General features: G+C 42.8%; 1 protein-coding gene across 1 annotated transcript in view; it reads right to left on the reverse strand.

Annotated features, from left to right (window-relative positions):
* Nucleotides 1-211: 211 nt before the first annotated feature.
* The window catches only part of LOC119174286 (suppressor of white-apricot), a 70632-nt gene continuing 56423 nt past the window's right edge, over nucleotides 212-14420 (reverse strand). Inside the window, exon 13 of the mRNA XM_037425125.2 lies at nucleotides 212-682. Coding sequence (XP_037281022.2) covers nucleotides 601-682 — 82 coding nt within the window. The 3' untranslated portion in view covers nucleotides 212-600. The remainder of the gene's footprint in view (nucleotides 683-14420) is intronic.

Raw genomic sequence — 14420 nt, forward strand, 5'->3', positions numbered from 1 at the left:
TATGTGGTATTTCAAAAGCTTTTGAAGAAGACAACACGAGTTCACTTAGATCTCCCTTTTCAGACTTGACCACAAGCGTCCAGCAAGTCTTTTTGCTTGAACTTGAGAATTTCCCTCTCTCTTTTTCTTTTTTGTGACACTACGAGAACCATTATTGCAATCCCTTATGTTTCTCGTCTGTTTTGTAACAAGTTTAGTCAAGAGTGGCGCCTCATTTCACAAGCATATTTTATTAATTAACAGCCATGAGGCAGAAATTTACAGAACTAACCAACTGCGACAGCATCTCAGCATTTACTATTAGCCAATTTTGTTTTACATTTGCAAATCACGAATGACATTTCACCTTCAATATGACTAATTAGAAAGCGATGATTAAAAGTTTAGAAAAAATAACACAGGACAACGTCTACAGTTTTAACATGCTTAAATGTTGCTAAATATATGTTATAAGGAAGACTGCAATGCCCCGTGACTCCTTTGAAACCGATTGTCACCTCGTGTAAAGCGGATGAAACAATGAACAATGAGAATTGGTAGCAGTATATAAATGTATATTTACAGTCATGCAGCCATATTACAAAATTTCTACAATATTTCCTATCTTCTCCTTCCTGGACTCTTAGACCTTGATCTCCTAGTTTTGGACCTCCGCACTGGTGATGGACTTTTACTGTATGACCTGGAAGCAAAAGAATAATGAGATGCCATAAGGAAACAAGAAAAAGTATTACAGGCGGGTAAACACTGCTGTGAGAAATGGCCGCGAACCTGCATTGTGTTACACCATAAAAATGAAAAAGATGACGGGCTTTTATTCCAGTATAAAAAAGGACAAAATGAAGATGGGCTGCGACACTGAAAGCAACATATGAAGTGAACATAACAGCCCATTATCCTGGTTCATCATACCCTCTGTCAATTTTGCACCATAATACACAACATAATTGATAATTGGATGCAAATTAAAAGTTTCATCATGTGACAACTTGCAGCTTTCAAGCATAGAAAAAGGTAAGTTATGCAACATTGTAAATAAAACTTTCTATAACAATAACTCAGTCTTTATACTAAAGAAAATGAACTACAAGATATTGTGCCAGGACATCCACCTTCAATTTAAATAACACAGATTTGTTTCATATTCAGCATTATACATTTGCAAACAGCTGCTACTACACTCAAACCTTGATATAATGAACTAAATGAAAAATCATTTTGCAATAGATTAGGTGGTAGGAATATACCTTTATAATGAATTTTTAGATATTGATTGATTGATTGATATGTGGGGTTTAACGTCCTAAAACCACCAAATGATTATGAGAGACGCCGTAGAGGAGGGCTCCGGAAATTTTGATCACCTGCAGTTCTTTAACGTGCACCAGAATCTGAGCATAGTTTTTTTTAGATATAACAAACTCATTTTTGTGTATGATGCAACTTTGCTATAACAAAGTGCGAGTGTAGTTTAAAATCGGAGAGCTAGCGCTCTGTTTACACAGGCATATTCAGGGTATCGTGCAACGAGTGCAGCATTGATAGCACGACGGGCATGCTACAATTGTTTACGAACCACTATCTTGATTGGCCATCAAGACGACGTGCTTTAACTGGCCTAGATGAACAAATAAACCAAATACTATACATTCCTGCGTATGCAGCAGCCATAACTATTGGCCAAAGGACAATGCTGACAGCACCAGACACTTGTTTTCCTAGAAAAAGATATCACCTTAGGCAAGACATGAACGTGTCAATTTTTTTATGCTGCACTCCAATCTGGCTTTGTAACTACTGCTGTCAAAGCTGCTAGTCCATTAAAGTATCGGCACATATACATAACAATTCATAAACTTCTTTGAAAAAACGAGCATCAGTACCTCGAGTCAAGTGCCCCAGCTCCAATAGATTTTGCCCAAATAATTGAAGGGTCAGTCATCAAGCTACATTGCAAATTCTGGTTAGAAATTTGATATGGCACGAGCAGAAAACGTCAAAGACACAAAGCACAATTGTGATGGGTGTGACATGACAGAAAATTATAAAGTCACAGTCATCTTCCCACTACACCCATACCTCATTATAACAAAGTTTCATCTTACATGAAAATAGGTTCGTTATATTCAAAGATTTGTTATAAAAGTTTATTCTTAACACTACATCTATTGCGATACCATTCATTTACTTTGTTATAACCAATATTTCGTTATATCAGAGTCCGTTATATTGAGGTTTGACTGTAGTACCCAAGTTGCCCTCATTAACAACATGTCGAAGTCCTACTCTTCTATGCTTCCACCACCCCTCATCGACCACCCTTATTCTATACGTTCATCAGCAGCTTTAAACGCTTCTCTATCTCAAACTACCTCACACTTGTTTGTCACAGCACTGAGCCTCGACCTCTACCGGGGTACGTCACGGGCGCATGTGCAATGCGGCAGTTGGAAAACTACCCCACTGGTGGCTGAGTGTGGTACAGCCATGTAATGCTCGGGGCAAGTTTTTTTTTTTTTTTTTCAAAGCTTAAGCTTACTCTTACACTGGCCACATTAGCTGTCATATGTGTCATAGAACATCTGGGTGTGCGGTAAACTGCGCGGTGAAGTATTTGCCATCCTGGCTGACTGTTTATCTTGGAAAACACACGGTGCAAGGAACGGTGGCATCGTCTTCGAAAATGTGCAGTGTTGATTGTGGCGTGCAGTGTGCGTTGTCGCATCGACGAATTTTACGGACGGTGAAACTGAGAATACTGTGCATGGTGTGTGCGGTGTGACTAACGATGCGTCTTGTTTGTGAAAACCTTTGGCACTCGTTGTGGGCCCGCAGCAGCAACTGGTTGTGATTCACGATTCGACATTTTAGCCTAGGTAAAAATGCGTTTGACGTGGACATCTGCGAGTGGGTACATCTCAGCCTTTGCGCTGCATGCAGAAAAAAGGAAAGAAAGTGCACAATCTCTGGGTTGAAAGATACGCCTTGGCTATTAACATAATGCAGCATTGCCGAATCTGCACATATGCTTTTCAACGCTGAATATGCAAACCCAATAAAGGTATAATTCGTATTATCGGAGCCCTCGCACTTCTTAAGGTGAGACGCAGCCTTCGAAAACGAAAAAAATCGCAAAAAAGTCGATTTTTGAGAAACCACACTTCAGGCAGTATGTGTCATTAACTACTTTTACTGCAAATATCAAAGTCTAACTCATCACGAAACTGTTCGAAATAAAGTTTACAACAAGCCACCGCAGCCCTCGAGCGACACAGGAGCGCTCAAAATAGCCCAACTTGGCGCAGTTACAGCTCCGCCATTTTGTTGCAGTTTTTTTGTGTGTGTGTGAATTCTTGCACTTTTTTTCCTGCCACACGTGGCAACGGCGGCAGCGCAGGAGAAGAGCAAGCTGCTCATGATTGGAGGGTTCGCGAGAGCTTTGAAGTTTCCCACGACAGGGACGCGCCGCCAGGATTGGGCGATGCACGCGCTCCTCAAGGACGAGAGGGACCCTGCCACTGCGAATGGCTGCTGCGCGCGATGACATCGGCCTCCCTGAGTGCGATTGCGTTGTCAAGTGTGCACTTGCGAACACATTTTCTGACATGTAAAGAAAAAGAGGCAGCGTATCAACAACACGCTGCTGTTCAAAGAGAACTCAGCACTATGCCAGCGGCGATGCGGGAATTCCAGGCAATAGAGCGCAATCAACAGAGTGCGACCTGGTCATTCAACGAGCAGCCGAGAAAGATTCACTGCACTTGAAGAAGACTAAGAAGAGATCCTTGGAGAAGACGGAAAGGCGGCGAAAAAAGAGAGGGCCAAAGAACACCTCCGGTTAAGAGGCAGGGTTGTTTAAAATTTGCATATGTGCCCAAAACTTTCAAATGTCGTATTCTCAATATGACTTTTTTTGCTAGTGAGGCTGCCTGTTCCATCCATATCTGGAAACCACTCATCCCATTTTCATAAGTCTTTTTTATTATGTACATGAATAGTTGCTGAGGGTGAGACAGCCCATTTTTTCAATATATTGTGTCTGTTACTTATGAAACCTAATCAAAACTTGATTATTAATATCCCAATCACTAACACTTTGTGTCTGTTATTTGTGATCCCTAATCAAAACTTGATTATTACCGTAATTACTCGAATCTAACGTGCACCTTTTTTCTTGTTAAGCGATTTCATAAATCGCATGCGCGTTAGAATCGAGTAGGAAAAAAAATGAATAGGGTCATTCTATTGCCATCGGCATTTCCAAAATGGCCCCCCCTATGTGCGTCGGCATGGCGCGTCGGCCATTTCTGCCTATGTGTTTCCCATGTGCGGCACTTCGTACGTGCGCTGAGGAGTTCGTCATCTTGTAGTGCATTAGCATCGATGGCATGGAAGGGCCGACTCCAAAAACTTGAGTGCACCACGATGCCGCCTTTAAAAGAAAAGTCATCGCGTGTGCAGAAATGAACGGAAATCGGGCCGCATCGCGGTCGTTCGGAGTTCCCGAAACGTGCGTGCGGGACTGGCGGAAACAAAAGCAGAAGATTGTCGACAGCAAACATTCACGCAAAGGTTTCAGTGGACCACAGCAGGGTCGGTTTACGCAAATTCAAGAGCTGCTCGGCGAGTATGTGATTGAGCAGTGAGCGGCAAAGCGGCCCGTAATGACAGAACTGCTCGAAGTGCAGGCTATGCAGTTAGCCTTAGAAAAAGGGCTAATGCGGAACCAGTTCAAAGTGAGCAGGTGCTGGCTAACTAACTTTATGAAGAGGAAAATCTTTTCCCTCCGAAAGTGAACGGGCATATGCGAAAAATTTTGCGGATGAAAAAACTTCACAGTTTTCAGAGGTTCGTCATAGACTTGCGGCAGAACAACGGCTACCTGCTTGGGCAAATCGGGAATGCCGATCAGACGCCTCTTTACTTCGACATGCCTGGCACCACAACCGTCGAGAAGAAGGGGGCGAAGCAAGTTCGCAGGGTTGACATCGGTCCACGGTAAAACTACAGTGATGGCAATGCTCTGTTACACGTCAGACGGGCACAAGCTTCCCCCGTACCTCATATTTAAATGGAAGATGCTCCCGAAAGGAGTAGTTTTTTCGAGTGATGTGATCGTGCGGGCCAGCGAGAAAAATGGGTGCGCGTTACAATTGAGGGCGCGGTAGAATCGAGTAAATACGGTAATATCCCAATCACCAACACTAAATTTGATTGTCTGCTAGAACTTTTCCTTAAAGGGAGATGCGGGTCGAAAAACGAGTTTTTTTCAAAATTACCGATTTTTTATTTTCGCCTGTTTTGATTAGATAAGTACCTCTACTGTTATGAAAAAAATACAGGTCGAGACTTTACTGGAAATGCTTTAAAATTTCACCTAAAGAGCACAAGGTGCCTGTTAAAAAGTCGAAAGTGTGCAGTCTTCGAGCACCTTGCCGCCGATAATGCGCCGCCGCTAGCCATTGTTGATCGCACGAGTCGAAGAGTCGAGCCTCACTCTTCAAATAGCAACAGTTTCTCTCACTGATGCAGCGAAAGAAATAATAAAAAAAAATCACTCTTCTGCGCGTTTTTTGAGCGCCGCGACTAGTTTATCACATGGTACGAATCGAAGACCGCCATTGGCCGCTGCGCGCCTGTATGTGCTGTGAAACCAATTTGCGGGGTCCATGTCTTGTCGAGCAGCGCAGCTGAACAATGCTTTTCTCGTGTAATTATTTCCACTATGAATGAAAAAGGGCATTGCTCGCAAGTGAAAGCCGTTGTGCGGCGCGCTCTGTAGGAATAGGCTACTAGCAGCTGGTCCGATTTGCGGCAGTTCTGGACTTGCAAAAGCCATTGCATCAGTCATTCACACCCGTCAGCCGGAAAGTTCGTGATGCGGCAATGAATGACGTCAGCGCCAATTTTGAGAGGTAGAAAGAGCTTGCATAAGAGAACTTAGCAGGGATGACATTGCCATTATGTACGACGGTATGTGGCACAAACATGGCTACAAAATGGCATGACACTGGACTTAGTTTGGATTTCACAGTCCTGTCGAACTTCTTCCTAGCTTGCAGTTGGCACAAGGCTCTGCCAGATGGAGCGGACATTTGGCAAACGTTTCATGGCCCTGTCTGTGAGCAAGATGTCTGTGAGGAGTCGGCTCGAAAACGCCGAGAGGGACAAACTCATGGTGCTGGCGTATTTCAGTCGCAGTGGCCACTACAAGAAGGATTGTTCTTTTTGGAGTGTAAACTTCATCTGATTTAAAAATATCTTTCATAAATAAAAACTCAATTTTAACTTTAAAACTCGTTTTTTTTTTTTCAAAACACAAATTTCGCCATTTTTTCCCATGTGCCCCTCCTTTTTCGGGCATTTCTAGTGCTCGGATCTGCATAAAATTTTGCCCAAATTTTTTCCAAAGTATGACAAATGCAATTATATAGTTTAAATTTCAATATTTTATTGTATAATAAAAAATTGTTTGTATACCTTTACAAGGGTAGGCGAAATATGGACTTTTTACATTTGTTATTTTTCACGCGTATTACATATTTTGTATGTGCTTCCTAATTAGTTATTTGCACTGTACACTTTATTTGAAATATTATGAACTATGAATGGTAAAAAATTACTGAAGTTTAGGGATGAAAAGAGAAGGGGCAAAAGGGTTAAGGTTTTCACTTTGTCATGTTGCAGAGCTAAAAGTGTGTAACTTGCAAGAAAACTAATTATATATTTGAAATCAGCATAAAAATTTCCATAAACAAATCAAGTTTGATTGCTTTAGGGTGAATATTAAAGAAAAAGTGTCTTCGAGTAGCATCACCCCTTAAGAAAATTAAAAAAAAAAGAGCTCTATTACCCCTGAGGTATCAATCTGAGAATAATCATAGTTAATTTCACAGTTCCAGCATCTTCTAAAAGTTCTCCAGGCCTGGAATAAGCGAACCATGTGCACTATTCTGACATACCATCTTAACTAGAGAACCAGTGAACAAAACTTCATAAAATTTTGTAGTAGTTCCAATGCATTTGCTATTAGTCTATTCTGAACATTTCAGTGAGATATTTCAATAAGCAAAAAAGTTGGTATCTAATTAGCCTATCCTAAACATTTCACTGAGATATTTCAATAAACAAAAAAGTTAGTATCTGATGGTACCCTCTCCCCTTAATTGAAACAGCGGAGATTCTTGTTTCTTTTATACTTCGTGCCTTTACGGCTCGATCACTATGAAGAGTGCACATGAGAAGTTTATGTATCAACTTTACACGAGCATTATAGGTATGGACACACATTGTAGACATGAAATGAACCAATATAACTGTGCAAGATATTATGTACAGTGGAACACTGAATATACAATTCTCAGGGCACCATGCGAAACCGTCGTATAAAACGAGCATCATATGATTAGAAAATTAAGAATATAGGCAGTTACACAGCCTTGCCCCCCCCTAAAAGACAGGTACAGACTGCCTGAATAAGCCCAGGGCAGAACCTTGTAACTCTGCAAGCAAGGTAGATTAAATCATTCTCGCCAGTAGCAGCAATTGACAGCATTACTTAGTCGGAGGAGGTGCGAGTGAATCTTAAGTCTCGACCTTAAAAAAAAAAATCGAATGCAAAGTGCATCTTTCTACTGATGAACAAAGTCCTAAAATCACCTACATGCGAAACAAAACTTGTTGCCAACAGCCTCGCGTCAGAAGAGTCTTACACAGTGTCAACGCTATCACATAATGGCGACGGACAACGAGTTTGCATGGAGTGCCTTCATAAGTCACTCAGCTGTGCGCGATGCAATTAGTTGCTTTGTGAAGTGCAACGAGTGGTGCCCGCTCTCTATATGAATGTTAACAAGAAGTGAAACTAATTTTGCATGATGAAAATAGATGTGTTGCACCCTTATGTGTGTGCAAGCCTGAGAATGTGAGAGGCGCAAAGGCAAAAGAAGATCAGCAGTATGTCGACCCGGAACAGTTTCCACGGACCAAAGACATGAAAATATCAGCTCTTTGACCAGCTGAAGCTACCATATTTACTCGAAAGTAGGTCGGGCGCGAATATAGGTCATCCCCTACTTATAGTGTTCTATGAAAGAAAATCAAAATCAAATATAGGTCGACCAATGTTTTTCCTTTTTTTTTAGTTTAGAAAGAGACAAATTAATTGAAACGTAGCACACCTTTATTTACACAACCTAGCGCCCTAACCATTGCCGGGGCCGCAATCTTGTCAGATGTACAAGATGATGTCGTCATCGAATTTTTCGCAAGCAACCGCGACTTCCCAAACGACGACGTCCTTGGTGCCACTGCTACTGAAGCAAGACTGATAGTCGGGCTAGTTGGTGATACATTATGGGCGGTAACAGTGCACAAACTCACGGGACGAAGAGAAGGAACACAAACAAGGCTCGGGGCTGCGATTCAGAAGTAGTGCAGGCACCAGGCCAAACAAAGCTTCTATGAACAGGTGTGTCGCCTTCAGGTAGCCGGCTTCCCGATGCCTTTTATAACTTCTGTTTACAAAGGTCTGATACCTCAGATCAAGAAGGGAAAAAATAGTGTTAAAAAACAAGAGAGCTTAAAAAAAATGTGCCACCATGCCCTAAAAGCATAGAATAGCCCATGGACTACAATATGTGGCATCACGATATGATGTACAGGTACTATTCTCAGCAAGAAACAAATTAGAAAAATTGTGCCCTATGGTGAATAAAAAGCATGATGAAAGAGCTCCAGCCAAAATAAAGTGGTGTAAAACACAGGGATGCTTCACTACTCTGTGTGCTATGGGTAGTGTAGAAATTCCCTAGGGGGACACGGGTCTTATAAGACCGAAAATCGCAAAAAAATGAACTTTTTGAAGCTGACATTTTCGGAATCTGTACCTGTTTATGCACTTACATGAGAAATTTCTAGCTTCTTGCGTCATTATTTCTGGCGCAAAATCAATTTATAACACCCTTGTGAGATGAATGTGAGCGCAAATAGACACTACAATCGTGCTTTTTCCGTGCCGAACCGTTGCCACTACACACAAGCTATCGTGGTCATCTTGGTCTCGTTTGGAAGCGTCGTTCTTCATCTTCAATTTCCCGCCACTGCTGGTTCGTTTTTTTCATTGGTTTTTCAGCAAAAACGCGTGATCGAGAAGCACCAGCGCGCAATTCTATTGGATGCTTGAGGCACGTGACAAAACCTAGGCATCCGATTGGCCGAGTGGCGTTTCCAGTGTTTGCTTCACTATCGTGACGCGCATGGAGATGGACCATTTCGTAATGGTGCTGTCGGCTGCCTGCTGCAGTAAAGAAGTCTCGCGCCACACTAATTAATGAAGCAGGTGTGGCGATCGTTCGTTCGCTTTGAACTTCAGAAAGAGACCTGCTATGGCTCAGGACGAGGATAACGAACTCGCAGCGGTCAACGGCAGTCACCGAGTCACCAGTGTAGGCCTAGCTCAGGTACGAGCCGGTCGGTTGCCGACGACGTCACTGAAAGCGGCCGTGTTTTGCAGCCTCATCAGTTTAGAGGAAGGCAAATGAAAAGCAGAAGTGAAGCTATGAGAGATATAAATTTTTGCAGCGACGGAATGAAGCACAGTCTTATCGCTAAGCTCGCCGATGCCGTGGTCCCCCGCGCCTGACGGAACGAGCTCGCTTGTGTGTGAACTGCATGACGGGTCGTCAGAGTGGAGTACACTGTGCGTCGACGAACAACAGAAAATGAATCTGTTCGCGGTGAACGTGCTTGCCGCCTGCGCAATGGAGGCTACTGGCAACACGCAGACTGCTTTTAACGACGTGTTTGCAACGATGTCGCGGTCTCCACTTGAAAATGCGGCAGTCTTACGTGAAAAGAAAACTATCACGATCGGCACTAATGCAGCCTCGAAAGCGAATGCACAAATTTGGTTCGTGACGTTTACGTGCAACTCATTCTAGACAAGCCGAAAAACATCGTGTCATTCGGCGGATCGCAGATGACGCGTGCACATTTATCGCACATCGGCGTCAGTACCCTCACTGAACAGATAAGCGGCCTGGTCGTCAGACGAGCACACGGTGACAACTTGCAGCAGGACTTGAAGAAACGACATGCTCATGCAAACAATCTGTCCGATTACATGCCCAGTGCATATCAACTGACTAAAAGTATGTGTGTCATGATTTTCTTTTGTCTCGAAACTGAAAAATGAAGTTTTAACAGTATTTTTCTCGGAACACAGATCGACTTTCCTGAAACACTTTCCTTGTTTGCTTGTTCTGTAAAACTTGACCTAGGACAGCTAGAGCTGTAATTATTTCGGCACAATGTAGCTACATGTGCACAAAAAAGAACGCTGAGAGCCAGTTTTTAATGTGTGCCGCCAATTTTTCTATTTGGATATAACATTTTTTGTTCTTGGTTCCATGCAATGAACTTCATTGTGCTGTAATCCGTGAAGTACTTGTTCAATTTTTTTATCAGCTTGCAGCGTTGCACTCCTTAGGCTTTCTAGTATCCATATATATGTTAATGACTTTGTAACTCAGAGTACATACATCTTTACAGTTGAAAGTGTTAGAATTCTTTTTTTTTCTTTATTTTCTCAAAATGGCAATTTTGTACATCCTGCATGGCGATTCCTGCAATATATCAGAAACTATTACAGATAGCAGAATTATTTTTGTAGCATGAAACTATGTGTTTGGAGCACACAACATAGGAAGCAGATTTTAATTTGTTTGATGCAAGTTTTTAAAATTAGTTTTTTGTGTGACCACAACATGGCCACATTCAGAGCTATGAAGTTTAGTGTACTGTAATGTAAGAAATAATGACCCATTCAAAAAGTGCTTCCTGTGTTGTATGTCTTATGCTTTCTACTGTTAATTCCTGTCATTTGTAAACTTTTGACTGGTGGCTATTTTTCTATTGTGGTAAGACCAATAGATATTGTTATCTTGATTATTGAATGAACTAATGATGCTACAGAAAAAATACCCAGATTTTTAGAGTCAGGAGAACAAACCAAGTAAGCAAGCCAATTCTCATCATATTCGGTTAAAAAAAGATGAGATATCCATAGACCCATGTCCCCCCTTATCATGTAAAAAGTGTGTATCAGGTGTCTCTATGTACGGCTAAAAGAACACTCCGGAACCTTCAAGGCCTGCACATATGCGAATCTGCCTTTGCACTGCCACACGTGTGGGTGCATGCCTTTGTTCAATAAACCAACAGCACTCTTCGAACATAGTGATCAGGTGACAAGAAAACTTGTGGAAGCATTCTACATCAAAAGAGAAGGGGAGTCCTGCGTTAGTCAAACATCGATATCTTAACATGGAAAAGAAGAAATCCTTATCAGCAGCATGTTTGTTTGAATTTATTTTTGTCGCGTCTGTGTAGTGACCTGCAGTGTAAAATTGTTAATGACGTCGACACAGTCCCTCGCTGGCCCCTCTGAGCATGTTCTGCATGTTTAATTTATGTGTTCAGATAATTTGTATATTTCAATAAATCTTCAGTTGAGAGCAGTGCTTGTTTGTGTCCCTTCTCTTCACCCCAAGAGTTTGTGCGCTGTTACCGCCCATAAAGTCCCCGCTACTGATTGCTGGGCCCCGAAAGGTACGAAGCCAACATTTGCACACAAACAGACGGTTCCACTGTTTTCTGCAACCCCTACCGTATTTACTCGATAACCCCTACCGTATTTACTCGATTCTACCGCGCCCTCGATTGTAGCGCGCACCCGATTTCCACCGCGAAAAAAAAAAAAAAAAACGTAAGACATCGATTGCAACGCGCACCCAATTTTTTTTTTTTTTTTCGCTGGCCCGCACGATCACACCACTCGAAAAAACGATTCCTTTCGGAATTGTCTTCTATTTAAATATGAGGTATGGGCGAAGCTTGTGCCCATCTGACGTGTAACAGAGCATTGCCGTCACTGTAGTTTTACCGTGGACCGATGTCAGCACGCGAACTTGCTTCGCCCCCTTCTTCTCGCAGGCATGTCGAAGTAAAGAGGCGTCTGATCGGCATTCCAGATTTGCCCAAGCAGGTAGCCGTTGTTGCGCCGCAAGTTTAGGACGAACCTCTGAAAACTGTAAAGCTTTTCATCGTACTTCTCCGCAAAAGTTTTCGCATATGCATGTTCCCCTTCGGAGGGAAGAGCCTCGTCTCTTCATATAGTTGATTAGCCAGCACCTGCTCGCTTTAAACTGGCTCCGCATTAGACCTTTTTCTAAGACTAATTGCATAGCCCGCACTTGGAGCAGTTCTGTCGTCACGGGCCGCTGTGCCGCTCGCTCCTCAAGCACATACTCGCCGAGCAGCTCTTTAATTTGCGGAAACCGACCCTGCTGTGGTTCACTGAAGCCTTTGCGTGAAGCTTTGCTGTCGACAATCTTCTGCTTTTGTTTCCGCCGGTCCCGCACGCACGTTTCGGGAACGACCGCGATGCGGCCCGATTTCCGTCCGTTTCTGCACACGCGATGACTTTTCTTTTAAAAGCGGCATCGTGGTGCACTCGAGTTTTTGGAGTCGGCCCTTCCACGTCGTCGATGCTAATGCACTACTAGATGACGAACTCCTCAGCACACGTACGAAGTGCCGCACATGGTAAACACATAGGCAGAAATAGCCGACGCACCATGCCGACGCACGTAGGGGGCGGCCATTTTGGATTTGCGATGGCAATAGATTGACCGTAATTTTTTTGTTCGTACTTGATTGTAACGCGCATGCGATTTATGAACTCGCTTAACCGGAAAAAAGGTGCGCGTTAGATTCGAGTAATTACGGTAATCGGCTCATTCACGCAGAACTCGCACTGCATGGCACAATTTCTCGAGTCCTCAGTAAAAAGTATCATTTAGCACTTTAAGAGCTCTGTCGACAAGACATCGTCGCAACCGCACACAACCAAATGGTGGTGGTCGTGGTTAGAAGAAGGGGCCTAATTTCTGCAGCCCGGTAGGGAGCACGGTGCAGCGCCTATAGCAAATGCGATCCCCCCTCCCCATCACCCCGATCGTACCATGAACAAAGCACGAGGCGGCGAGGCCTCAGGCCGATACCTAAGGAAATAGTAGATTTCATCGCAAACACGGTGGAGCGGCTGCATTTCGCAGGGGCGGTACACGATTATTGCATGAATAACTTTTTTGTAAATTTTTTAGGTAGTCGGAAAGGAGAAGGGGGCTATTTTTTTCAGATTTTATGGTATATAACATGCCTATGCAGCAGGAACCACTTAAAGAACAGCTGGCATGGCAGTTGAACGCCATAACCTTGGCGTTATTGGTTGGTTTAATGGTGAATATAAGTCGAAATTCTTTGGTCATGAATATAGATCGATAGCTGGTTATGAACAACATTTTCGAAAAAAAAAAAAAAGGTAGACCTATATTCGAATAAATACGGTACTCTGTGTGACTAGATCTTGAGTAGGTAACGACCCCGGATACGTATACACACAATTAAAGCGTATGTAGAAGCGCATGATCTTCCAGAATGAATTTTACATTATAAAAAGACATTCTGTCTCCATCTCTACTTTTCCAATCGTCAACCAAGGGGAAAGCAAGTTGATATTGTTCACTCGTGATCATTTGGTTGACATTTCATTCGAGGAGGGGGTGCTTTTTCTTTCGGACAGAATCTGAAAGTCATTGCAAGATGCGGGGTCGGTGTAAAACTGTTTCGTATAATTAAGGTTTTCAATAGATTATTTCTATGGGGATTTGGCAAGGACCAAACTGATTCATCGTAAAATGCGGGTTGTCGCGAAAGTGGGGGACACATAATTGATGTTCCACTATATATAAATAATTTATCAGGTTAAAAACAGCATAAGTATTTAGTGGGTTATTAGGAATGCCAGGGCAGAAGTTCGCTGTAATTTTCTTGGAGATTTGTTATCTCCTCAGCCTAATGCAAGACAAAAAGTGTTTCCTTTTTTTTTTTGTTTTTCTTTTTTTTCCAGTTCTGATCAGCATTTTGCACAATGAGTGAGAGCATTATCCGTGACCTCGCGCGCAGAGGCTTGGAACCATGCTGCCGCCAATGCTTTGCTTTGTTTAAAACTGAATTGCACATGCCACACGTTTACATCCAGGCCATGCAAATATTTTCAAAAGCACTAGTCATCGTGAACATGCAGAATGTTCCCTTTTGAAGATTTTTTTATGGCTGCCATCTACGACGAGCAAATTTCGACATGTTAACCTAACATAACCATGCACTTAAAGGCAGCGGCCCTTCCTTTTAAAAACTGGGACCATAGAAAATAGCAATGCAGAAATTTCAGCCAACTGATTGTAGACACGCGCAGCGCTACCACGCAGAAAGATCTTGCCGGCACAACCTTCTTGCCAATGAGCACCTGCTCTGGGGAAGGGGATGGTGAACTAGCTGCCCGCAGTAACGTCACA

Source organism: Rhipicephalus microplus, chromosome 5, assembly GCF_043290135.1.
Source record: "Rhipicephalus microplus isolate Deutch F79 chromosome 5, USDA_Rmic, whole genome shotgun sequence".
Classification (NCBI taxonomy): Eukaryota; Metazoa; Arthropoda; class Arachnida; order Ixodida; family Ixodidae; genus Rhipicephalus; species Rhipicephalus microplus.